This window comes from Engystomops pustulosus, chromosome 2 (genome assembly GCF_040894005.1).
Source record: "Engystomops pustulosus chromosome 2, aEngPut4.maternal, whole genome shotgun sequence".
Classification (NCBI taxonomy): domain Eukaryota; kingdom Metazoa; phylum Chordata; class Amphibia; order Anura; family Leptodactylidae; genus Engystomops; species Engystomops pustulosus.
Window position 1 is genome coordinate 9,990,455 of NC_092412.1, and position 25,059 is coordinate 10,015,513.

General features: G+C 44.1%; 1 protein-coding gene across 1 annotated transcript in view; it reads left to right on the top strand.

Annotated features, from left to right (window-relative positions):
* Positions 1 to 25,059, top strand: part of LOC140119800 (uncharacterized) — a 50,925-nt gene that overhangs the window by 21,136 nt on the left and 4,730 nt on the right. The window contains exons 3-7 of the mRNA XM_072139197.1: positions 15,865 to 16,026; positions 16,111 to 16,302; positions 16,415 to 16,576; positions 16,661 to 16,784; positions 16,898 to 17,116. Of these exons, the coding sequence (XP_071995298.1) occupies positions 15,865 to 16,026; positions 16,111 to 16,302; positions 16,415 to 16,576; positions 16,661 to 16,784; positions 16,898 to 17,116 (859 nt within the window). The remainder of the gene's footprint in view (positions 1 to 15,864; positions 16,027 to 16,110; positions 16,303 to 16,414; positions 16,577 to 16,660; positions 16,785 to 16,897; positions 17,117 to 25,059) is intronic.

Sequence of the window (25,059 nt, forward strand, 5' to 3'; positions counted from 1 at the left end):
TTAGCGATACTCCGTTCCAGTGGCAGGACAAGTGCCCCGGCACTCTGGCTGGTGTGCACACTGCCGGCAGGCTCAGTTGCGGCCTACGCCAAAATCCAAGATGGCCGATTAACCTCCTTCCTTGCTGGGCTGCAGTCGCTCCGGCTCCTCCTCCAAGGTACTTTGCAGGGTAAGGAGCTTAGCTAGTAACCTGGGTTTCCGGCCAGTGAGGATTTTGGCAGGCTGGAATGCCTTGCTGTGCAACACAGTCTTCCAGAGGTTAATGCTTTGGGCGCTGCAGCGCCAGATGTAGCACAGCTCACACAGTTCTTACAAATGTTAATGTTTAAAGAGATTTTTTTTCACAAATCAATAGCTCTTGAGATGTAAAACAAGTTTGTCTATTATCTTTATTACCTATATGAAGTAGTTTCCTTGCTATCCCCGTCAGATTACCTCGGAGCTGCAATGGCTGCTTCCTCTCCATGTGCTGATAAACAATATGAGAGTAAATGGAGCAGAGCTGGATATGTTCAGCAGATGTCTCCTGCAAAGATTAGTGAGGTAGACCATCTCCCCTGTTCCCTATTAGTCCCTCAATCCCAGTCTGTGATTCTACAGAACTTTCTCTGTCTCTTTGCACCTCATGCTGCCCCCACCACAACCTTGTCATCAGCAGTATCAGCTCTGTGTAGATAAGCTATTACACCTTAGTGCTCATACAGCACAGTCTATAAACTTCATGTAACTGGTTTGCTTATGATTTCTTCCACTTATTACCTGTCCGCTGCTGAGATGGAAGCTGCCAGGCTGTCACCATATACATCCTGTATGTACTGTACATGTCCCCTGCTCCTCCCTGTGATGGAAGATGCCAGACTGTCACCAAATACATCCTGTATGTTCTGTACATGTCCCCTGCTCCTCCATATGATGGAAGCTGCCAGGCTGTCACCATATACATCCGGTATGCACTGTACATGTCCCCTGCTCCTCCATGCGATGGAAGCTGCCAGGCTGTCACCATCAACATCCTGTATGTACTGTGCATCTCCCCTGCTCCACCATGGGATGGAAGCTGCCAGGCTGTCACCATATACATCCTGTATGTACTGTGCATCTCCCCTGCTCCTCCATGTGATGGAAGCTCCCAGGCTGTCACCATATACATCCTGTATGTTTTGTACATGTCCCCTGCTCCTCCATGTGATGGGAGCTGCCAGGCTGTCACCATATACATCCTGTATGCACTGCACATGTCCCCTGTTCCTTCATCTGATAGGAGCTGCCAGGCTGTCACCTTATACATCCTGTATTTTTTGTACATGTCCCCTGCTCCTCCATGTGATGGGAGCTGCCAGGCTGTCACCATATACATCCTGTATGTTCTGTACATGTCCCCTGCTCCTCCATATGATGGAAGCTGCCAGGCTGTCACCATATACATCCGGTATGCACTGTACATGTCCCCTGTTCCTTCATCTGATAGGAGCTGCCAGGCTGTCACTATATACATCCGGTATGCACTGTACATGTCCCCTGTTCCTTCATCTGATAGGAGCTGCCAGGCTGTCACTATATAAATTGGGGTCACAAATATAAATTGGGGTCAGGGCTCGTCTTCATCTATGAAGGGGAGACATTTTATGAACATTCTTCAGGATAATTTTATGGTGCAGCTTGTAGAAGATCCCACAAGAGGTGACGCATTGTTGGACCTTGTGATTTCTAACAACGAGGAGATTGTCCAAAATGTCAGTGTCCAGGAACCCCTTGGGAACAGCGATCATAATATAATTATTTTCCTCTTAAACTTTAAAAAGCAGAAACAGGTGGGAAAATCGAAAACTTTGAATTTTAAGAGGGCTAATTTCAAAAAATTCAGGGCTGCAATACAGGATATAGACTGGGATCAGATACTGTCACATGGTGATACTAATGTTAAATGGGAGAAATTCAAATCTATCCTGGGTTTTTATACTTCTAAATTTATTCCAATAGGTAACAAGTATAGACGGGCTAGATTACACCCCGCGTGGCTTACACCTACAGTTAAAAGGGCAATTAATGAGAAAAAGAGGGCATTTAAAAAATATAAATCTGACAGGTCACCTGAGGCTTTCAATACTTATAAAAAACTTACCAAAATCTGTAAAAAAGAAATCAAATCAGCCAAAATACAAAATGAAAGACAGGTGGCTAAAGATAGCAAAACAAATCCCAAGAAATTTTTTAGGTATATCAATGCAAAAAAAAATGGGTCACAACAGGTTGGACCCCTTTATTCTGAAAATGGGGCATCGGTGACTGGAGACCAGGAGAAGGCGGAGATACTTAATAGGTTTTTTAGCTCCGTTTATACAATAGAAGAGAGAACTTCTGACTTGGGTGGTGCCAGTGCGGGTCATGGATCCTGTGATATACTAGGCTGGCTAAATGTAGACATTATCCAATCTAAGCTCAATAAAATCAATGTGTACAAAGCTCCTGGACCAGATGGGTTACACCCCAGAGTTCTTAAAGAACTCAGTTCTGTTATTGCTGTACCGCTGGCTAAAATCTTCAGGGATTCTGTAATGTCTGGTGTGGTGCCAAGTGACTGGCGCAAGGCAAATGTGGTGCCAATATATAAAAAGGGCTCTAGAACTTCGCCTGGCAATTACAGGCCTGTAAGCTTAACTTCCATTGTGGGGAAAGTATTGGAAGGGTTGGTAAAAGACTACATACTGGAGTATGTGACATCAAATAGTATAATAAGTGACAGCCAGCATGGGTTTACTAAGAATAGAAGTTGTCAAACTAACCTTATCTGCTTCTATGAAGAGGTGAGCAGGTGTCTGGATGGAGGAGCAGCTGTGGATATTGTGTTCTTGGACTTTGCAAAGGCATTTGACACTGTCCCTCATAGACGCCTGATGGGTAAAATTAGGGCTATTGGTTTGGCAGAAATCATTTGCAATTGGACTGAAAACTGGCTGAAGGATCGTATCCAGAGAGTTGTGATCAATGATTCCTACTCGGAATGGTCACCAGTTATGAGTGGTGTACCCCAGGGTTCTGTGCTTGGCCCACTACTATTTAATATATTTATTAATGATATAGAGGTAGGAATTAATAGCACTGTGTCTATTTTTGCAGATGACACCAAACTGTGTAGTGTAATACAGTCTATGGAGGATGTTCATAGGCTGCAGGGTGACTTGGACAAACTGAATGTTTGGTCATCCACTTGGCAAATGAGGTTTAATGTGGATAAATGTAAGGTTATGCACCTGGGGGCCAATAATCCAAAGGCAAAATATGTCCTTGGGGGAGTAAATCTGGGAGAGTCCCTTGTTGAGAAGGACCTGGGGGTACTAGTAGATCATAAATTGAATAACAGCATGCAATGTCAATCAGCTGCCTCTAAAGCTAGTAGGATCTTGTCATGTATCAAAAGTGGTATGGACTCTCGTGATAGGGATGTAATATTACCACTATACAAGGCACTGGTTCGGCCACACCTGGAATATGCTGTCCAGTTCTGGGCACCGGTCCATAAAAAGGATGCCCTGGAGCTGGAGAGGGTTCAACGTAGAGCCACAAAAATGATAAGGGGTATGGAGGGTCTCAGTTATGAGGAAAGATTAAAACAACTAGATTTATTTAGTCTGGAAAAGAGACGACTACGAGGGGACATGATTAATTTATTTAAATATATGAATGGTCCATACAAAAAATATGGTGGGAAGTTGTTTCAGATTAGATCAAATCAAAAGACGAGGGGGCACTGTCTCCGTTTGGAGAAATCAAGGTTTAATCACCGGAGGCGACAGGGCTTTTTTACTATGAGAACGGTCAATCTGTGGAATAGTCTGCCTCAGGCGCTGGTCACAGCAGGGACAGCAGAGAGCTTCAAGAAGGGTCTAGATGCCTTTTTACACCTAAATAACATTGATGGTTATGTTATATAGAATTGTTTCCCCTAAATCCCTTCCTCATCCAATCCCTTCCCTTCCTTGGTTGAACTTGATGGACAAGTGTCTTTTTTCAACCGTAGAAACTATGAAACTATATACATCCTGTATGCACTGTACATGTCCCCCGTTCCTTCATCTGATAGGAGCTGCCAGGCTGTCACCATATGCATCCTGTATGTATTGTACATGTCTCCTGCTCCTCCATATGATGGAAGCTCCCAGGCTGTCACCATATACATCCTGTATGTTTTGTACATGTCCCCTGCTCCTCCATGTGATGGGAGCTGCCAGGCTGTCACCATATACATCCTGTATGCACTGTACATGTCCCCTGTTCCTTCATCTGATAGGAGCTGCCAGGCTGTCACCATATACATCCTGTATGTATTGTACATGTCTCCTGCTCCTCCATATGATGGAAGCTGCCAGGCTGTCACCATATACATCCTGTATGTACTGTACATGTCCCCTGCTCCTCCATGTGATGGAAGCTGCCAGGCTGTCACCATCTACATCCTGTAAGTACTGTGCATCTCCCCTGCTCCTCCATGGGATGGAAGCTGCCAGGCTGTCACCATATACATCCTGTATGTACTGTACATGTCCCCTGCTCCTCCATGGGATGGAAGCTGCCAGGCTGTCACCATATACATCCTGTATGTACTGTACATGTCCCCTGTTCCTTCATCTGATAGGAGCTGCCAGGCTGTCACCATATACATCCTGTATTTTTGTACATGTCCCCTGCTCCTCCATGTGATGGGAGCTGCCAGGCTGTCACTATATACATCCTGTATGTTCTGTACATGTCCCCTGCTCCTCCATATGATGGAAGCTGCCAGGCTGTCACCATATACATCCGGTATGCACTGTACATGTCCCCTGTTCCTTCATCTGATAGGAGCTGCCAGGCTGTCACCATATACATCCTGTATGGGCTGTACATGTCCCTGCTCCTCCATGTGATGGAAGCTGCCAGGGTGTCACCATATACATCCTGTATGTACTGTACATGTCCCCTGCTCCTCCATGTGATGGAAGCTGCCAGGCTGTCACCATATACATCCTGTATGTACTGTACATGTCACCTCCTCCTCCATGTGATGGAAGCTGCAAGGCTGTCACCATATGCATCCTGTATGTACTGTACATGTCACCTCCTCCTCCATGTGATGGAAGCTGCAGGGCTGTCACCATATACATCCTGTATGTACTGTACATGTCACCTCCTCCATGTGATGGAAGCTGCAGGGCTGTCACCATATACATCCTGTATGTACTGTACATGTCCCCTGCTTCTCCATGTGATGGAAGCTGCCAGGCTGTCACCATATACATCCTGTATGTACTGTACATGTCCCCTGCTCCTCCATGTGATGGAAGCTGCCAGGCTGTCACCATATACATCCTGTATGTTTTGTACATGTCCCCTGCTTCTCCATGTGATGGAAGCTGCCACCATATACATCCTGTATGTTTTGTACATGTCCCCTGCTTCTCCATGTGATGGAAGCTGCCAGGCTGTCACCATATACATCCAGTATGCACTGTACCTGTCCCCTGTTCCTTCATCTGATAGGAGCTGCCAGGCTGTCACCATATACATCCTATATGTACTGTACATGTCACCTCCTCCTCCATGTGATGGAAGCTGCAGGGCTGTCACCATATACATCCTGTATGTACTGGGCATCAGGGATCTGTGGGTAAGCTAACTGGCCTCAGTTTAAGGGCATAGACAGACTGATACAAGTCTCCACCTATTTCACCTCTGGTGAGAAAGATTTTTGTCAAACACTATCACAACAGAAAATACTATAATTTTAGAAAGAAAAGGATGAGCAGCACAAAGTAGTCAAAGGGGGAATCGCATATAATAATTTGGTTAAATCACTATAACGTTATAGTTACGTCCCTCATTCATGTTTATAATACACATGGGGAACGTCCTCACAGAACACATTGTGCTGCGGGGTCTTCACTGCTGCAGCTCGTGGCCGGGACACAAGGTCATGACTGCAAGCCGGAGCAGCAGCGCATTAACAGCCCCGGGGGAAGATTAATGTCGCATGGGAGACTCTTCTCAGGGTGTAAACTGCAGCGTCTACAGCACCCGGACATTAGTTACTGCGACACTTGTGTCCGACCATCATCTCCTGCCACCACAACCCCTACCAGACACGCAGCCCCATGCAACACAGACCACAAGCCCTAGCAGACACGCAGCCCCATGCAACACAGACCACAAGCCCTACCAGACCCCCAGCCCCATGTAACACAGACCACAAGCCCTAGCAGACCCCCAGCCCCATGTAACACAGACCACAAGCCCTAGCAGACACGCAGCCCCATGTAACACAGACCACAAGCCCTAGCAGACACGCAGCCCCATGTAATAAGACCACAAGCCCTAGCAGACACGCAGCCCCATGTAATAAGACCACAAGCCCTACCAGACCCCCAGACCCATGTAACACACACCTGAACCCCTACCAGACACGCAGCCCCATGTAACATACACCTCAGTACTTATCAGCCATGCAGTCCTATGTAACACATCTTACAGCAGCACTGCTCCCCTGACACATGTACACACCGCCCTGCTGTCAGGTTCCCGCCAGACACATGTACACACTGCCCTGCTGTCAGGTTCCCGCCAGACACATGTACACACTGCCCTGCTGTCAGGTTCCCGCCAGACACATGTACACACTGCCCTGCTGTCAGGTTCCCGCCAGACACATGTACACACTGCCCTGCTGTCAGGTTACCGCCAGACACATGTACACACCGCCCTGCTGTCAGGTTCCCGCCAGACACATGTACACACTGCCCTGCTGTCAGGTTCCCGCCAGACACATGTACACACTGCCCTGCTGTCAGGTTCCCGCCAGACACATGTACACACTGCCCTGCTGTCAGGTTCCCGCCAGACACATGTACACACTGCCCTGCTGTCAGGTTACCGCCAGACACATGTACACACCGCCCTGCTGTCAGGTTCCCGCCAGACACATGTACCACTGCCCTGCTGTCAGGTTCCCGGCAGACACATGTACACACTGCCCCGCTGTCAGGTTCCCGCCAGACACATGTACACACTGTCCTGCTGTCAGGTTCCCGCCAGACACATGTACACACTGCCCTGCTGTCAGGTTCCCGCCAGACACATGTACACACTGCCCTGTGACCGCTCTCTCCTCTACTTCCCGCTCTGTGAAGAGACTTCTTAGTAAGCCGCGCCCCTTTCCCTGAGGCTCCGCCCCTTCCCGTGACATAATCGCTGTAAGGAGTCGCTCTATACAAGACACCGGAAGAGCAGAGCTTGGGCTTCCTATCAGGAGAATCACACCTACAAATATGGTTATTAAGCTCCGCCCACGTGTAGCCCCGCCCTGTATCTCCCGCCCCCCGTGTAATCTCTGGCCCATAGAGGAAGTTGTGTGAGTCACAAGCTCATAGGACTCACCAGCAGCAGAGTATGTAACTGTATATATATGTGTCTCTGTATACAGTATAGGTGTGGGGTGTATATATGACTATGTATGTAGCTGTATATATATGTGTCTCTGTATACAGTATAGGTGTGGGGTGTATATATGACTATGTATGTAACTGTATATATATGTGTCTCTGTATACAGTATAGGTGTGGGGTGTATATATGACTATGTATGTAGCTGTATATATATGTGTCTCTGTATACAGTATAGGTGTGGGGTGTATATATGACTATGTATGTAACTGTATATATATGTGTCTCTGTATACAGTATAGGTGTGGGGTGTATATATGACTATGTATGTAGCTGTATATATATATGTCTCTGTATACAGTATAGGTGTGGGGTGTATATATGACTATGTATGTAGCTGTATATATATATGTCTCTGTATACAGTTTAGGTGTGGGGTGTATATATGACTATGTATGTAGCTGTATATATATGTCTCTGTATACAGTATAGGTGTGGGGTGTATATATGACTATGTATGTAGCTGTATATATATATGTCTCTGTATACAGTATAGGTGTGGGGTGTATATATGACTATGTATGTAGCTGTATATATATATGTCTCTGTATACAGTATAGGTGTGGGGTGTGTATATGACTATGTATGTAACTGTATATAGATATGTCTCTGTATACAGTATAGGTGTGGGGTGTATATATGACTATGTATGTAACTGTATATATATATGTCTCTGTATACAGTATAGGTGTGGGATGTATACATGACTATGTATGTAGCTGTATATATATGTCTCTGTATACAGTATAGGTGTGGGGTGTATATATGACTATGTATGTAGCTGTATATATGTCTCTGTATACAGTATAGGTGTGGGATGTATGTATGACTATGTATGTAGCTGTATATATATGTCTCTGTATACAGTATAGGCTGTGGGGTGTATATAGGACTATGTATGTAGCTGTATATATATGTCTCTGTATACAGTATAGGTGTGGGGTGTATATATGACTATGTATGTAGCTGTATATATGCCTCTGTATACAGTATAGGTGTGGGTTTATATATGACTATGTATGTAGCTGTATATATGTCTCTGTATACAGTATAGGTGTGGGATGTATGTATGACTATGTATGTAGCTGTATATATATGTCTCTGTATACAGTATAGGTGTATATATGACTTTGTATGTAGCTGTATATATATGTCTCTCTATACAGTATAGGTGTGGGGTGTATATATGACTATGTATGTAGCTGTATATATATATGTCTCTGTATACAGTATAGGTGTGGGGTGTATATATGACTATGTATGTAGCTGTACATATATGTCTGTATATAGTATAGGTGTGGGGTGTATATATGACTATGTATGTAGCTGTATATATATGTCTGTATACAGTACAGGTGTGGGGTGTATATATGACTATGTATGTAGCTGTATATATATGTCTGTATACAGTATAGGTGTAGGATGTATATATGACTATGTATGTAGCTGTATATATAGCAGAATACTCAGACGTACTCAAACTTTCAGGACACACAGGGGCCGATTTACTTACCCGGTCCATTCGCGATCCAGCGGTGCGTTCTCTGCGCTGGATTCGGGTCCGGACGGGATTTATTAAGGCAGTTCCTCCGCCGCCCACCAGGTGGCGCTGCTGCGCTGAAAAGCATCGGAACGCAGTGGAGTTCACCGAGCCGGGCTGAGTGAAGGTAAGTGCAAGCTCCACGACAGATTTTTTTTTTTTTAATGCGGCAGTTTATTCCGAACTCGTCGGGTTTTCCATCGGCCACGCCCCCGATTTCCGTCGCGTGCATGCCAGCGCCGATGCGCCACAATCCGATCGCGTGCGCCAAAATCCTGGGGCAATTCAGGGGAAATCGGCGCAAATCGGAAATATTCTGGTAACACGTCGGGAAAACGTGAATCAGGCCCTTAGTAAATGACCCCCACAGTGTTACGCAATTATATTGGCATTGGTTGAACCAGATGTTGGGGCACACTTACTTACCCATCCGGTGTCACTTCCCCGCTCAGGTCTGAGTTCATTTTCTTCTTCCTGGTGCATTGGCTTGCGTTGTCTTGCGACACAATTTGAAAGTTAAATCCCGAGCTTAGTCCGAATCAGTCACATGAAAACCGACGCAGCTGCACCACAATCTGATCGTGTGTGACACAATCCCAGCGCAAACCCCTGTTAAATTCCTATCACAGCTGCGCAAATGCCGAAAACAGTTAGCAAACCGACAAAAGTGTGATCCGCGACCCTTAGTAAATAAGTCCCATTGATCCAGCTCTGTTGTCCATTGCTGGAACCTCTAGTACTCCAAATGGTCTGGATGCCATTTTATGTAACACACAGTTTAAGATGACGGATGTGGTAGGTCCCCTGTTATTAATGCTGTCCATAACACTCAGAGGCTGCTAGCGTCTAAGACCATAACCAGACCGGTTATCATAGTTGGCCTGACATTTGCGGGGATGCTAGACTTGGCCCAAGAAGCTCACGAGTTTCCTTATATAGAAAGAGTTCACCTCTTTGGACCAGGATTTATTCAGGAGGTAAAAGCGAATAACAGGGCTAGGAAATCATTTGCAGAATCAAAAAAAGCCTGTCCAGCCTTCCAGATCCTCCTCCCTCATCAATTCGAATGCCTCAGGCGGATTTGGTTGTAACATCAGACGCCTCCCTCACAGGTTGAGGGAGCCTTTTCAACGAAAGGCACAATGAGGGGTGTATGGTCAGAAGACGAAAAAGGTTTCACATAAATGTGTTAGAATTAAGGGCAGCGAGACTCTTCATATGATAGAGAATGTGAGTCCCCATCAGACTATTGCACTACAGATGGACAATAAAACTGCGAAAGCATATGTGAACAAAATGAGGGAACACGATCCAGGCAGTTATGCTTGATGGCCCTAGATTTATGGAATTGGGCAGTAGAAAAGAACATAGACATAAGAGCTCAATATGTTCCAGGTGACTCGAACAAGTTTGCGGGCAGATTTACTTACCCGGTCCCATCGCGATCCAGTGGTGCGTTGTCCGGCACAATTCACTAACATTGTGCTTTCGAGTTCCTGCATGTGTCGCTGCTGCGACGAGGTCCACCGGAGTTCACCTGCTTCTTCCTGGTGCTTGATGTTGCGATACAAATCCTTTTTTAAATTCCGCGGATTTGTCCAAATCCGTCGGGTTGTCAGACAGCCCGCCCCCCGATTTCTGTCACGTGCAAGCCGGCGCCGATACGGCAAAATCCGATTGCGTGCGCCAAAATCCTGGGGCAATTTTCCGCAATATGGAAATATTTGGGAATTCCAACAAAAGTGCGCTGTTCGGACCCTTAACAAATGAGCCCCAATATGTGGAGACACGGGAAAATCCCGTTGGGGGATACAGCCAAATGCATGTAGACCTGTGGACCTGTTACAACAACTTCTGCAAGTAATGTGGATTGCGGCACCGATAAGCTGTTCAGATATCCAGAGCTAACAGGCAAACAAATTACTCAATTGGTTTTTGAGACCAAAAACTTGCTCTAGATATAGATATAGTTTCAGACATGGCAGACCGAAACAGGGATACAAGGATCGGTCGATATATGGAATGCATATGGAATGCATTAGAGTTTCCTGGCAGTTAAACATAGATCAGGTATTGGATCCAACACTAATAAAACAATAGGTTCTGCTCTTAATATTATAATCCCGAACCTGACTGAAAACAAATTATATTTGAGATTAATAAGGGGTGCCGTAGCATCCAGATCAATTGTTCCCAAATATACATCTATACATAGACATCTTACTCAAATATTTGAGCTCTTTAGACCCGGAGACACTGTCTGTCAGGACAGCGGGCATAAAGCTGGCGTGCCTATTGGCGTTAGCCCTTGCAGAAAGAACTCATCCATATTAACGAACCGTGGTTGTCTCAGTCACTGGGAGGGTTCCACGTGATCCTTTACCCCTTAGGGACGCAGCCGGTTTATAGCTTAAGGATTTTAGTTTTCTTATTGGCCCCTTATTTTAGCTTTTTCGTTATTGAGAGCATGTGACAGCATTTTTTTGCGGGAGGAGATGATTTTTCCATTATTACCATTGTGGGGTTAGTATCCACTAAATTATGAACTTTTTTATGAGGACAGGAGTAGAAAAGCATCAATTCTGTACTGGATTTTTAACTTTTTTTTTTTCGTTGTTCACCGTATAGCCTAATAATGATGTTATCTTTATTCTATGAGTCAATACGATTACGGGGATACCATACTTGAATATTTTTTCTTATGTTTTATTAAATTTGCCAAATAAAACCCTAATGTTCAGTACCAGGTGTGTGCTAATCTACCCATAACCTATTCCCTAGAACAAATGCAATTTGCAGATCATAGATTCCTGAAAACTGAGCTCCCTGTATACAGTATAGGTGTAGGATGTATATATGTATATCACTTACTCCCTTCCCAGATGTGATTGCGGTTAAGAATAACTTAAAGGACATCTAGTACCACATTATTGGGGGCAGACTGTCCTCCTTGAATACTCGTTACCTCTAGGGGGCGATGGCTCAGGTTCCAGGTAAATCCAGGGCTCTGGTATTGCATATAAATACTAGTGCATGCTTAGTATTCATGCCTCTGTGTCCTTGCACAGCCACACTAATAACCCAAAGGCTGTGCAAGGGACCGGTGAAGAAGCCGGACAGAGGAGTGAATACTAAACAGGCGGGGGGCGTGCATAATTATGGAAAGGCGGAGCCATGCGGCGGTTAGGTGACGTGAGCCTTGGGCTCATAAACGTATTTTCTTTGCAATACTAGAATCTTTGATGTGGCTGGACCTGTGCCACCATCTCCTGGAAGTAACGAGCCTTCATAAGAGGACAGTCTGCCCCCGGTAATGTGTGCTAGATGTCCTTTAAAGGTCAACATTTTGATCTCAATAGATTCTGATTTTTCTATACTAAGTTTTTTCAAGACTATGGATAAATCCCATTTGGTGTATGGTTGAAGCACGCTTGGTCTTAACTTTCTGATTCCCCTCATTAATTTCTTACACAATGGTTTCCCTGGACCAGGCTTTTCTGGAGCAAGCAGACAGGGCTGTGATTTGACCCTTGGTCAAAACCTTTCTGTTAAAAGAATAGAATATCCGGCATAATCGACTTCTGGCCATTCTTGTGTTCTTGTTCACACCATCTAAGATACGCATTAACAGATCTCTGATATACCTTAGAAGTTGCTGACCACAAGACCATTAGGCTCTGTATGACAGCTTCTGACAACCCTAGGTTATTTATTTCGGATATGTCAATTTCCAAGCTGTTAGTTAAAGGACCTTCAGATTCTTGCACAACAACTTGTCTTGACTAAGGAGGTCTGGGCAGTGAGGTAATTCTCAGAAATTCACTTGAGCCGTCTGAATTAGCATGGGGAATCACACTTTTTGGGGCCAATATAGTAGGATTGTTATTACTTAAGATCTTCGTCCGCACTGTCATGATCATTGGTAAAGCAGATATCTGGCATCAGAAATTATAGGATGAAGAAGACAGCTGGGTTAAGCAGCTTCTTCCATGTGCCCTACAGTGTCCTCTCCTATAGACTTCCGGACTTGCGTCTTTTTCCAGCCTTATATACTATGATACTATGATAGAAGGGATGGTCTTTACTTTCTTTACGAAACCAATCTCTCTGGTTACAATACACATAAGACGACCCTTGGCGGCTTTCTCTTCTGTTCTGCTGTAAGAACAACAAGGATTTTCCCTTCTTAGGTGACAGTTTTTCCATTAGTTCATCCAATTGAGAACCAAATAGTTTTCCTTTTTAGTTGTAGCTTTAGTTAGTTTAGTTAGCTTAAATTCTGTCTGACAAAGCCATACTCTCTGCTGACAATCTCACAGCCGGGCTGGAGGCGTCAAATAAAAATTCACTGGTCAACGATATGTATCTAAAGGCCTTCAGAAGATCATCCCTGTCGACACTCTAGTGACTATAATCTTAGAGCTGATTCAACCAGGACCTAAGAGATTTAGCTACGGTAGAACTGGCGGCTGCCACTTTGACTTGAGCCGCTCCTGTGTCATATGATCTTCTAAAAGCTGTGTACATTTTACGGTCTAATACTTCCGGTAAACTAGCCCCATATTTTACAGAGACCAATGTTCTTGTGGACAGCTTAACCACGGCAAAATCCACACTTGGAGGAGATTCCACTGTCATTCCATGAATTACAAATCAACTTCATCCAAAGAAAAGTTCCTAAGTTTATTCAGAGGCTTTTGATCCGCACTCACATTAGAACTTTCCTCCACTCTTACTACACGAATAAGCTTATTTAGGATCTTTTTCATCCTCTGATGCTAAAGTATTTATCTCATCTAAAACTTGAAATTCTTCCTGTGTCAACAGGACTTGACTGTGCAAGAGACTGTCTGGATGTATTCTACCTTAGAGTTTCTGAAACAAATTGTCTGATATAAGACATCATCTCCTGAGATGGGGAAGAAGCATCCTGAGCTCCTGATGCCTACAATGTCCGTACAGTCTGAACTCACAACCATCCGGCAATAAATCTTCACTATTATGGCAGGTCAGATGCTTTCACTTAGAAGACACTTTGCCGCCTCTAGTCTCAGGCCTTCTTGAATCTTCTGATCCACGGCTGGACATCTACAATGAAACCAACATAATACTACTATATTGTCTTCTAATCACACTACTTACCGCCATGAAACAATGCCACTGTCTGTTTAAATGGCTAAGTGAGTAAAAACCTCCAAACATACCCTTAGAGGAGGGTTCTCAGAAAACAATATGGCCGCAGCTTGATAAATACAATCTCTGAGTCCTTCATCAACCAGAGACCTGTCTGATGACCAATTCTGGTGTGATATTGAAGCACTTCCGCTACCATGAAACATGGACCTCCAAATTTTATAACTCCTATGGCCTCTAATAACACACTAAAGGATGTAGTAACATTTACCCTTAATGTCACCCCAGTAATAGAAATAACAAAGCTAAAGGTTTCCTTACCACCCTTCAGTCTCTAACACCTGCCTGAAGCAACAGGACTTGGGTATGATTAAGTAGACCTGTCAATAGTCTTGTCACCTGACCTCCTAGTATCAGGGAATTAACCCCTTTGGGTGTGTGCTGCTGCATAGGACGACCCAAAAATACAACCGATTCTTCCTTTTCTCCACCTTTTATAGGCGAGGCTACTACTTTGATTGGTCATTGCTTTCTAACATGTGTCTATGAGGTTGTACCTAGGGAACCCAGTCTCATGGTCTTCCCTGTGCTGCCTGTAGGACTAACAGGAAAAGGGGATTACCACAGTCATGGTGCCTGGATCTATTAGTGAGTTCATCAAGATGGATTCTGATGGTAGATTTACTTTAACTACCGTTTTGTGGCCCTCAAACCTGGAACATTGGAATTGCTAAGTAATGATGTAATATAATAAGTGTTAGTGGACCATAACGACAAATTTCGGGTGTTACCGGACTATAACGACAAATTTCTGGTCTGTGCTGAACTTTTCACCTTTGGTTCCTCAAACTTGGACCTTAAGAGTAGTGTTACCTCTTTAAATGCCACCACTAAAGCTGCATAAACATATAGCATATAAATCAATGTGGTGTTTGCTCGTCAGGACATACCCGAGGGCAACACAAATATTCTGTCATTTTGGATTATTACTCACTGATCCTCCCAAAAATGACGGCGCCACACACAGGGGCACATTTACTTACGTGATGTGGAGGAGACTCCGAAAGTGCGTTGTCCAACGACAATGCACTGCACCGCGATTCAAGAAGATTGTGTGCTTGATTTCCGACCGGCGTTCACCATCTTCCTCCCGGTGTATGGAAGTGCTTGGATTGCTCGAAGTGCTTCGGATCGTCCCCCAATTTGTTTTGACACAATCCGATCACGTGCGACACAATCGCTTACTAAATACCTGTCCCAGCGGTGCAATCCCCGAAAACGACGGAAAACCCCATGGAGATGCGGCCACAGGACCCTTAGTAAATAAACCCCACAGTATTATGTTTTGAATAGGTTTGGAACATGTGGATTGAAAACCTGATGACTGCTAATTAGGGCGGAGAGTGTTCCTGTCTGTACACATTCTTTTGCCTTTAATCTTTATCATTTTCCCTCAGGTTCTATGGATACAGGACTCCCAGAGGTTTCTCCTAAAGATGATCCTTTCCATCAATGATCCACCAGGGATCCGGGAGAAGGACAGAGAGCAGATGGCGGCCAGGATCCTGGAGCTCACCCTGGAGATGATCTCCTTGATAACCGGAGAGGTGAGAGTCTCCCAGGACACGGCTCTTATCTCTAGGAATAACAGCGGGAAATGACTGGAGAGGTGAAGGATTCTTAGGATCTATGTAGTGATCAGTGTCTCCCCATACACAGGATTACACAGTAGTGAAGAAGTCGTCTGGTGAGTGTGTGACCCCCCGTGTGTCAGGAGGATGGACCCAGAGCCCCATCACCGAGCCTCCACCTCATTCACTGATACATGAGCAGAAGATCCTAGAACTTACCTCCAGGATCACTGAGCTGCTCAGCGGAGAGGTGAGCGCTACCGGGAATGCTGGAACATTGTACAATAACACAAGGGAGGGGTCTGGGTGATGACTATGTCATTGTGGGTGTCAGGTTCCTATAAGGTGTCAGGACGTCGCTGTCTATTTCTCCATGGAGGAGTGGAAGTATATAGAAGGACACAAGGACCAGTACAAGGACATCATGACCATGAATAGCTCCCCAGGAATGGACAATGACAGAGACTACATTGATGCGATGACATTAGACATTACCACAGAGATCATCTCCTCGATAACCGGAGAGGTGAGAGTCTCCCAGGACACGGCTCTTATCTCTAGGAATAACAGCGGGAAATGACTGGAGAGGTGAAGGATTCTTAGGATCTATGTAGTGATCAGTGTCTCCCCATACACAGGATTACACAGTAGTGAAGAAGTCGTCTGGTGAGTGTGTGACCCCCCGTGTGTCAGGAGGATGGACCCAGAGCCCCATCACCGAGCCTCCACCTCATTCACTGATACATGAGCAGAAGATCCTAGAACTTACCTCCAGGATCACTGAGCTGCTGAGCGGAGAGGTGAGCGCTGCCGGGAATGCTGGGACATTGTACAATAACACATGGGAGGGGTCTGGGTGATGACTGTGTCATTGTGGGTGTCAGGTTCCTATAAGGTGTCAGGACGTCACTGTCTATTTCTCCATGGAGGAGTGGGAGTACATAGAAGGACACAAGGACCAGTACAAGGACATCATGATGGAGGACCACCAGCCCCTCACATCACCAGGTAAGAGGAGACCTTCCTGATTATAGAGGACAGAGCAGGTGTGAGGTCACCTCCTCCATCATCTCATCATCACATATAGACAATGTATCAGTCACTGTGTATATTTCCTACAGATGGTATCAGTCAGAAAAATCCACCAGTGAGAGGTCCCAGTCCTGAAGATTCCCAAGATATCAAAGAGGAACCGAAGGATAATGTCCCACTGGATCTCCCGGTAAATAGAGCTGAAATTCCTGTGTATTGCTTCATGATGGAGTGGGAGTATATAGAAGGACACAAGGACCAGTACAAGGACATCATGATGGAGGACCACCAGCCCCTCACATCACCAGGTAAAAGGAGACCTTCCTGTTGATAGAGGATATACCAGGTGTGATTAGTCTGTTCCTTCTGGAATAGATAGACTGGTTTGGCTTAATCCCACATCATGTTATTAGACTTCTTGTAGGCCATGCTTGGTGTTAAGCGGGCTGCCTTTCAAGGTAGCAAAAGGAGGCATTGTTTTCCATCTAGGACCAGGGCCAGATTACAGCAAGGGGAATGCACCAATTTTTTACAGTGTGGGCGATTCGGGCAGTTGCAGGGCCACCCCTTTCGCCCACTTGGCGCGTGTCGAAATACCGGTAATCTGTCCGGCAAAATTTGGGTTCATGGCAGTGCAAGGGAACAATGCACTCTGTATGTAGTCCGTATGTAGTCCGGGCACAGGCGGTGCAGTGACATCACCTACTGCGACACCTGCACCAGATGTTTGACCTGCCAGAAGAGGAGGAAGATTATTGGCGCAGCAGGCGAGTGGGAGAAGGTAAGCAAAGTTTTATTATTTTACGGGCAACTGTATATAGTTATTGCTTGGGGAGGGCTGTATATAGTTAATGCTGGGGGTGCTGTATACAGTGATTACTGGGGGCTTCATACAGTGATTACCAGGGGCTTTATATGGTGATTACTGGGAGCTGTATATAGTTATTGTTAGGGGGCTGTATATAGTGATGGCGATTGCTGTAGATTGTATCTTAATCCCTGAGCTGGGTGGTTTTGCTGAAAACACAATTATACCATTTAGGACCTTGGGAAAGCTGGGACAGACTGGCTTACGGAGCCTACAAATGGCTGAAAGTAAAGCATGACTAGTCAAGCGCTAATCAACCTGAGCTGAATGACTCATACACAGCGGCTGGGGGATGGTGCAGCAATTGATTATTCTGTCTGGCAGGAAGACAAGTGCAGGAGATGATGATGCAATCAGAGAGAAACTCTACTATGAGAAGCGGGAAAGTAAGCGCCAGAGCAGATATAGAAGCCACAGAGCTTCATCATCATAATATTATATATGTTTTATCAGCAAAATCACTCAGCTCAGGGATTAACCAAGATATGATCCTGCATTAGTGTAGCTACAGCAGTCTCTGGGTATGTTTGCTTCATACTGCATCAAATCCAATGGTAGTTTTCCATTCTGTACTATGTGCAGTGTGCCTGTGTAGTGAGCGGAGGGGACCGGATTCATGAATTGTGCACAGCTCCGACAGAGTGCACCACTTTTTCTTTTGGTGCACCTTTAACATGGATCGTGCTATACTCTTTGCATGTTAAATGTGGTGCACGGTTGGACGGAGAAGCATTACATTACATGTATTTATTGTGGCGTGGACACTTCTTAAATACATGTGCACACAGTTTGCACATGAAAGAACATGCAATGTCTGACAGAAAACTGACTCACGGACCCTAGTAAATGTTGGAAGTCGGTGTAGCTTTACGTCTCCCTGAGGCAATAAGCCGCCCTCAGTCCCATGATGTTTTGTGTTCTCTCTAAAATGAGAACTAACTCCGAATTATCTAAAGCAACTCGGCAAATCTAGTGAATTCAGTGAACACTACATAGTGTGTATATACAGGATCTATACATTGACATCTGAAATATGATGGACATTTATCTGTGCCTCCATGCCAGTTTCTGGCGTAGAAGCACTGAAATAATCGCTATTTAGTGCGTACTGCAAGAAATGGAGAATATTTTTGTGTGGCTACACCACCTCTACGCCTGCATACTTTTTATAAACATGCAGACTTTTGTTCAAAGGTTTTTATTCACAACTTCGCCAAGTCAGTGTAAGCGTAGCTTTGCCTAAATGCGCGGCCACCTGATGGGTACATCATGGGGCCTATACCTCCAGAAGTATAAACCGCGACAGATAGGGGGGAATATATCATATGCTTGTCCTCGTCTGCCCCTGGCCACCCACGCCTGGTAGGGACCAACGCCAGTGACTGCTCAGCCTTGGACGCTCACACTCTATAGCTCGTGCCCAGACGCAGGTCAGGAACGCCGTACACCTGCCCATTCCCCCCGTATGTGGGTATATATTATATGTGTATGCCAGGGATAACAAGCATCTGGTAAACTTAGGGCCTGGGCAGGGGGGGACCTAACAAAGTGAGAGACAGGGAGTGGGGTCCCCCATTAGGAATTTTGTCTAGGGCATTGTTATTACGCCACCTCTCTCCCGCCAGACCTACCCATCACTAGTTATGACTTCTCACTATCATTGATCCCAGAAGTCCCTGCTGCCTTTGCCACCTCCACCTCACAAACATGTCGCGCCTCTGTCAACAAAATTACTGACCTAATTCTTGACCAAGTCATCTCCCACTTGGCAACTGCAATATTCTTCTCTATGAATATGATATCTGAGGTCTTAATTTTTACTCAATTTTATTTCTGCCATCAGGCAATGAACATAATGGGGCAGATTTACTAAGGATCTACAGCCGCACTTTTTCAGATTTTACACGGCTGCGTCAGGTATTTAACAGGGGATTGTGTTGCACGCGATCGGATTGTGCCGCGGCTGCGCTGCTTTCACTTACATGCAGCGGGAAGAACTCCGGGGACCTGAGGGGGTGGAAGCAACACATGCAGGATATCGGGCGCACGATCTTAGTGAATTGCGGCATGGTGCATTATCGTTGGACAATGCACTTTCAATGAACTCCTCCGGACGGGTAAGTAAATGTGCCCCAATGACTCTTCCAGCTGAACCTCATCACTGCTGAATGCACATTTCTCCTAAATTACTTCAGCTTCTCCACACTGCACCCCTAAAAGTACTATAGTCACTTACAATATAATATCCTACAAACATATTTACATGTATATACAGCACTTATAAGCAATTACTATACATGATGATAATTTTTTTTCTTTTAAAAAGCTTTATTAATTTTTACATAAATTGTACACACAACACATATATGCATCAGTGTTTCACACATTTCTTGCATATAATATGCAATCTTGCATATAATAAATACCATGCATAGTATAAATACTCTTGTACATATTAATTTACATTTCAATCCTAACATTACAGTGCAATCTATACAAGAGTAAACTAGACCCAAATATTGAAATGCAGTCTGTGTACGAGCATTAACCTAAAGCATGGAATCTCTAAATAAATATAAGATAATTTTCCTTTACTCTTCCATCTTCCTTTTTATCTCCCTATCCACTTTCCCTCCCTTAACCCCCCCCCCCCCGCCCCCTGGCAGGAGGAAAAAAAAATAATTTAGATTGATTTCTTATGAGTGTTAACCTTCCCATATGCTGGTTTGTCTAATTCCATTTGTCCCAAATTCTGGCCCATTTCCTCATAGTACCCCTCTTCTCCGCTTGTATTCTTTCGTATTCTTTTACCTTCAAAGATAGATTTATCCACCTCCTAATTGTTATTTTCCTGCCACTGTTACTCCCCCATTCCCTTACAATCAGCACTTTCGCCAACATCATCAATTTGAGAATAGTTGCTTTATGGGTTGACCTACTTTCCACGGAGCTACATCTCCCAATAATGGCTATCGAAATAGAAGGAGTAAGGGATAGTTCTAAAATATTATTCACACGTTGAAATACTTCACTCCAAAACTCGTGAATTGCCTGACATGACCAAATTACATGAGTGAAGTCAGCTCCGACCTTTCCACATTTGGAGCATAAGGACGATTCCCTGATTTTCATCCTGTGCAGATCAGCAGGGGAGTAATACAGCATGTAAAGAATCTTAATCTGTATTATTCGATGGTTTTCATTTATTGATCCTATCTTAGCATTTCTATAGATCCCACCCCATTCCTCCCTCCTACCTGCTTTTCCCACCTCTCTTGTGATTTGTAAGAAACCCCCACAGAATACCCCCTAACCAAGAATTTATAAATACCCGCAATCAAACCCTTTTTTCTTTCTGTATTTTGCACATATTCTAAACAGTCATGTGAATTTATTTCGATATTTTTCCTCACTCTAATTGCATTAATAGCGTGAACTAGTTGGAAGTATCTTAAGAAATCCCTTTCCCTTAGTGCATATTTATCCTTAAAAAAATTGAAATTTACCACTCTTCCATTTTCTAATATCTGTGAAAAATATTTTATGCCCTTCCTTTCCCAAAATGTTGGATCTGGCAATCTCCCTAATTCGGGAAATTCTTTATTGTGCCATAGTGGAGTGCAATCTAGTATTCCATTAATGTGTAGAATTTTCTTAACCTCTTTCCATCCCCTAAACATTGCCCCTTTCATGCTAATTTTCTTATTCCCCTTATGATCTGCATTCTTTTCCAGTGCTTCAAATACCGAGCTCACGTGATTATCCCTTGTTATAAGTGCTTTAACTGGATCCGTCTCCCCCTTCCAGCCCACTATCCTAGATAGTTGAGCTGCCAGGTAGTATCCAAAAAGGAAAGGAATCCCTATTCCTCCTTCTGAAATTGGCTTGTGCCAGTGTCTAAGCTTTATTCTTACCCTTTTTCTACCCCAAATTAACTCATTAAACAACGATTCCATAGCCTTGAAAAAGGTGTTATCTATCCATATGGGACAGACTGCCAAGAAGAAAAGGGTTTGAGGTAAGAGAACCATTTTAATTAAGGCAACTCTATCTGCAAAAGAGAGTGGCAGCTTTTCCCATAATTGTATTCTTCCTCGTATTGTTTTAATTAATGGTCTTAAATTTAAGATGTCATATTCCTCAATCTTCGCAGAGATTTTGACCCCAAGATATTTGAGGGAATCACTGCACAGAGTAATTTCACTCGTGTCCAACTGTTCCCCCCTATACCCGTCTAATGGCAGTAGGCACGTTTTTTTCCAATTTATTTCAAACCCTGAATACTGACCGAACTCCCTAACGATTTCTACTATCCTCGGTATTGACTCCGGGGACTCTTGTACGCAGAACAGTACGTCGTCTGCGTACAGGCACAATTTGTCCTCAACTCCTCGGCTGCCTCCCCCCCTCACCCCCATGTCCGATCTGATCTTAATAGCCAATGGCTCAATAAAGAGCGCAAAGAGGAGAGAGGAGAGGGGAGAGGGGGCAACCCTGTCTGGTGCCCCTATACAGAGAAAAGGGTTCTGACTCTATTCTATTTACCGCCACCCTGGCTTTTGGTAGGCTATACATACTTTCAACCCATCTCATAAATATGGGGCCAAAGCCAAATTTTCGCATGACCTCCCATAAGAACCTCCACTCGACCTTGTCAAACGCCTTAACTGCGTCCAGTGACAGGATCGAGCGGAGGGCCCCCTCTCCTTCCTCCAGAGAAGCGAACAGTCTGCTAAGGCAATCGTTCACACTTCTTCCTGGGACAAATCCCTTTTGATCCTCATGGACGATATATGTGATAACCTTCTGGAGTCGGCGGGCAAGTACTTTGGCTAAGATCTTAACGTCAGTATTAATTAAGGAGATTGGTCTGTAGGACCCCATATCGAGCAAATCCTTCTCTTTTTTAGGGATTAAAATTATACGTGCTTCTGCCATGGTTTCAGAGACCCTCCCTCTCTTATAAATTTCTTCTATCATGCCTAACATCATCGGCAGTAATACCATTTTATACCTTCTATAGAACCCAAACGGAAGTCCGTCCGGTCCTGGGGCTGTGTCTTTAGTACATGTATCAATTGTTTCTGCCAACTCTATAAGGGTGATTGGTGCCTCAAGCATGTCTACCTGTTCTTGGGATAAACTTGGAAAGTTGATCTTCTCCAAGTACCCCTCGATCTCATCATTTCTTTTACTACATGTGGACTCATATAGGTCCTTATAAAAGTTTCTGAACTGTACCTGGATGTGGTCTTGGTCGTTGTATAGTTTCCCGTCCCGTCCTCTAATAGCTGTTACCGTTTTGTTTCCACTTCGTGTATTTTGAATCATTTTAGCCAGCAATTTCCCTGGCTGCCCTCCTTCCGAAAAGTTAGACTGTCCTGCGAAGAAGATCTTGTGTTGAGATTTCTCTACCAGAAACCCTTTATATTTTTCTTTAGCTTCTATATAGCTGTTCTTATAACCAACACCCCCTTCATGCTCTACCATATTATTAAGGGACCGTTCAACTGCCTTTCTTAGGAATTCTTCTTTCCTTCTATATTCCTTTTTAGCTGAGTTAATAATCTGTGAGAGAGTACTTCTAATAAACAATTTAAGAGAATCCCACACAACCAGGTTGTTTGTAGAATTAACATTTATTTCCCAATATTCCTTTATTTTCTGCTCAAGGTCCGTTCTTGGCCCTATTATGGTTAACCAGTGGGGATTAAGTTTAAAAGCGCACCCTCCCCTTGGGGTATTACCGAGTGTCACCAAGACCGGGGCATGATCTGAAATCAAGATGTGTTCATATCGCATCAACGTGACTTCTTCCAGCATTTCTTGACTAGCCAGACCATGATCTATCCTGGACATAGTATTGTGCGTTTTACTGTAACAGGAGAAGGCCTTCCTTGTGCCATATTTGGACCTCCAGATATCATATAATCCTATGTCATCACAGAAATTACTAAATTTCAAACCTTCATTTTCTTTTGACTTCTGTTCTCCTGAAATATTTAAACGGTCTAATTTGGCATCGAACACCGTATTCAAATCGCCCATGACTAAAATTTTTCTACAGTCCCTACTCTCCATAAATCTAACTAGTTCATATAATACCCCTAAAGAAAAAGGAGGGGGGACATACAGAAACGCCAAGATACATTCTATATCTCCTAACATACAATGCAGAAAGACAAATCTGCCACATTTATCAATCTTTTCCCCCATTAATCTGTAATCTATATTTGAATGGATTAGTACTGACACCCCTCTTGAATATATATCCCCATAGGAATGATATTCCCAGGCTGCCCAACGTTTCTTTAGACGGTGCTCAACTTCTCGCATCAAATGTGTCTCTAGTAAAACTATAATAGAGGGTAAATGCTTGTTTATCACATCAAATATCATACACCGTTTCCTTCTTTCACTTAATCCTCTGACATTCCAGCATAGAATCCTAGTTCCTTTCATCATCCTTCGTTAAATCCAAAAAAATCAACAAAAAAAAAAAACCCTACCCTCCTGCCAGTACCCCTCCCTATCCCCCCCTCCCCCAACCTGATCCGCTCTTTCTTCCATCAAGCAGATCCCTTCTTTCCACCATCGCCCTCCCGCCCTCTCCAAGCCGCTCAGCCCAAAACAGAATACTTAATATCTTATTCCTCGCCTTTACAACTTTTCACTATTCAAATTCCTTTCCCTTCCATCCAATCTGATGCCCCTTCTGGAGTATCAAAGAACCACGTTTTGTTGTTAAATATAATCCTTAGCTTGGAGGGGAATAAAAGGGAGAATTGTATTTTTGCTTCGAAAAGTCTTTTCTTTACTGCCCCGAAGCTTGCTCTAGCCTTCTGTGTTTCCCTCGCATAGTCTGGGAATATTACGACTTTGTTACCATTTATCATTAGCTCTTTCTCTTTTGTTCTTGAATTTCTGATTATATAGTCCCTATCATATGAATTTAAACATTTTGCCAGAATAGTTCTCGGTGGGGCTCCTGGAACCGGTTTACGTGAGGGGACTCTATGAGCTCTTTCTATAGTAAAATTAGTTGAGAGGCCTTCTGACCCAAATATACCCACTAACCATTTCTGAATAGCCTCTGGGGATATATTATCCCCGGTCTCTTCCGGATAACCCACTATTCTCAAATTAGATCTCCTGGTTCGATTCTCAAGGTCAATCAGCTTTTCTCTTATACTGACATTTTCTTCCCTCAGTCTTTTTACGTCCTCCTGTATGCCTTTCACCTCATCTGCTGTTTTCTTTACACTCTTCTCTACTGTCTTAAATTTTTCCCTCAGTAAATTAAGATCGTCTTTTATAGAAGTGGTATCTGCTCTCACATTAACTAGCTCTTGTTTCAGTTCTGATATGGATTCTTGTGTTTCC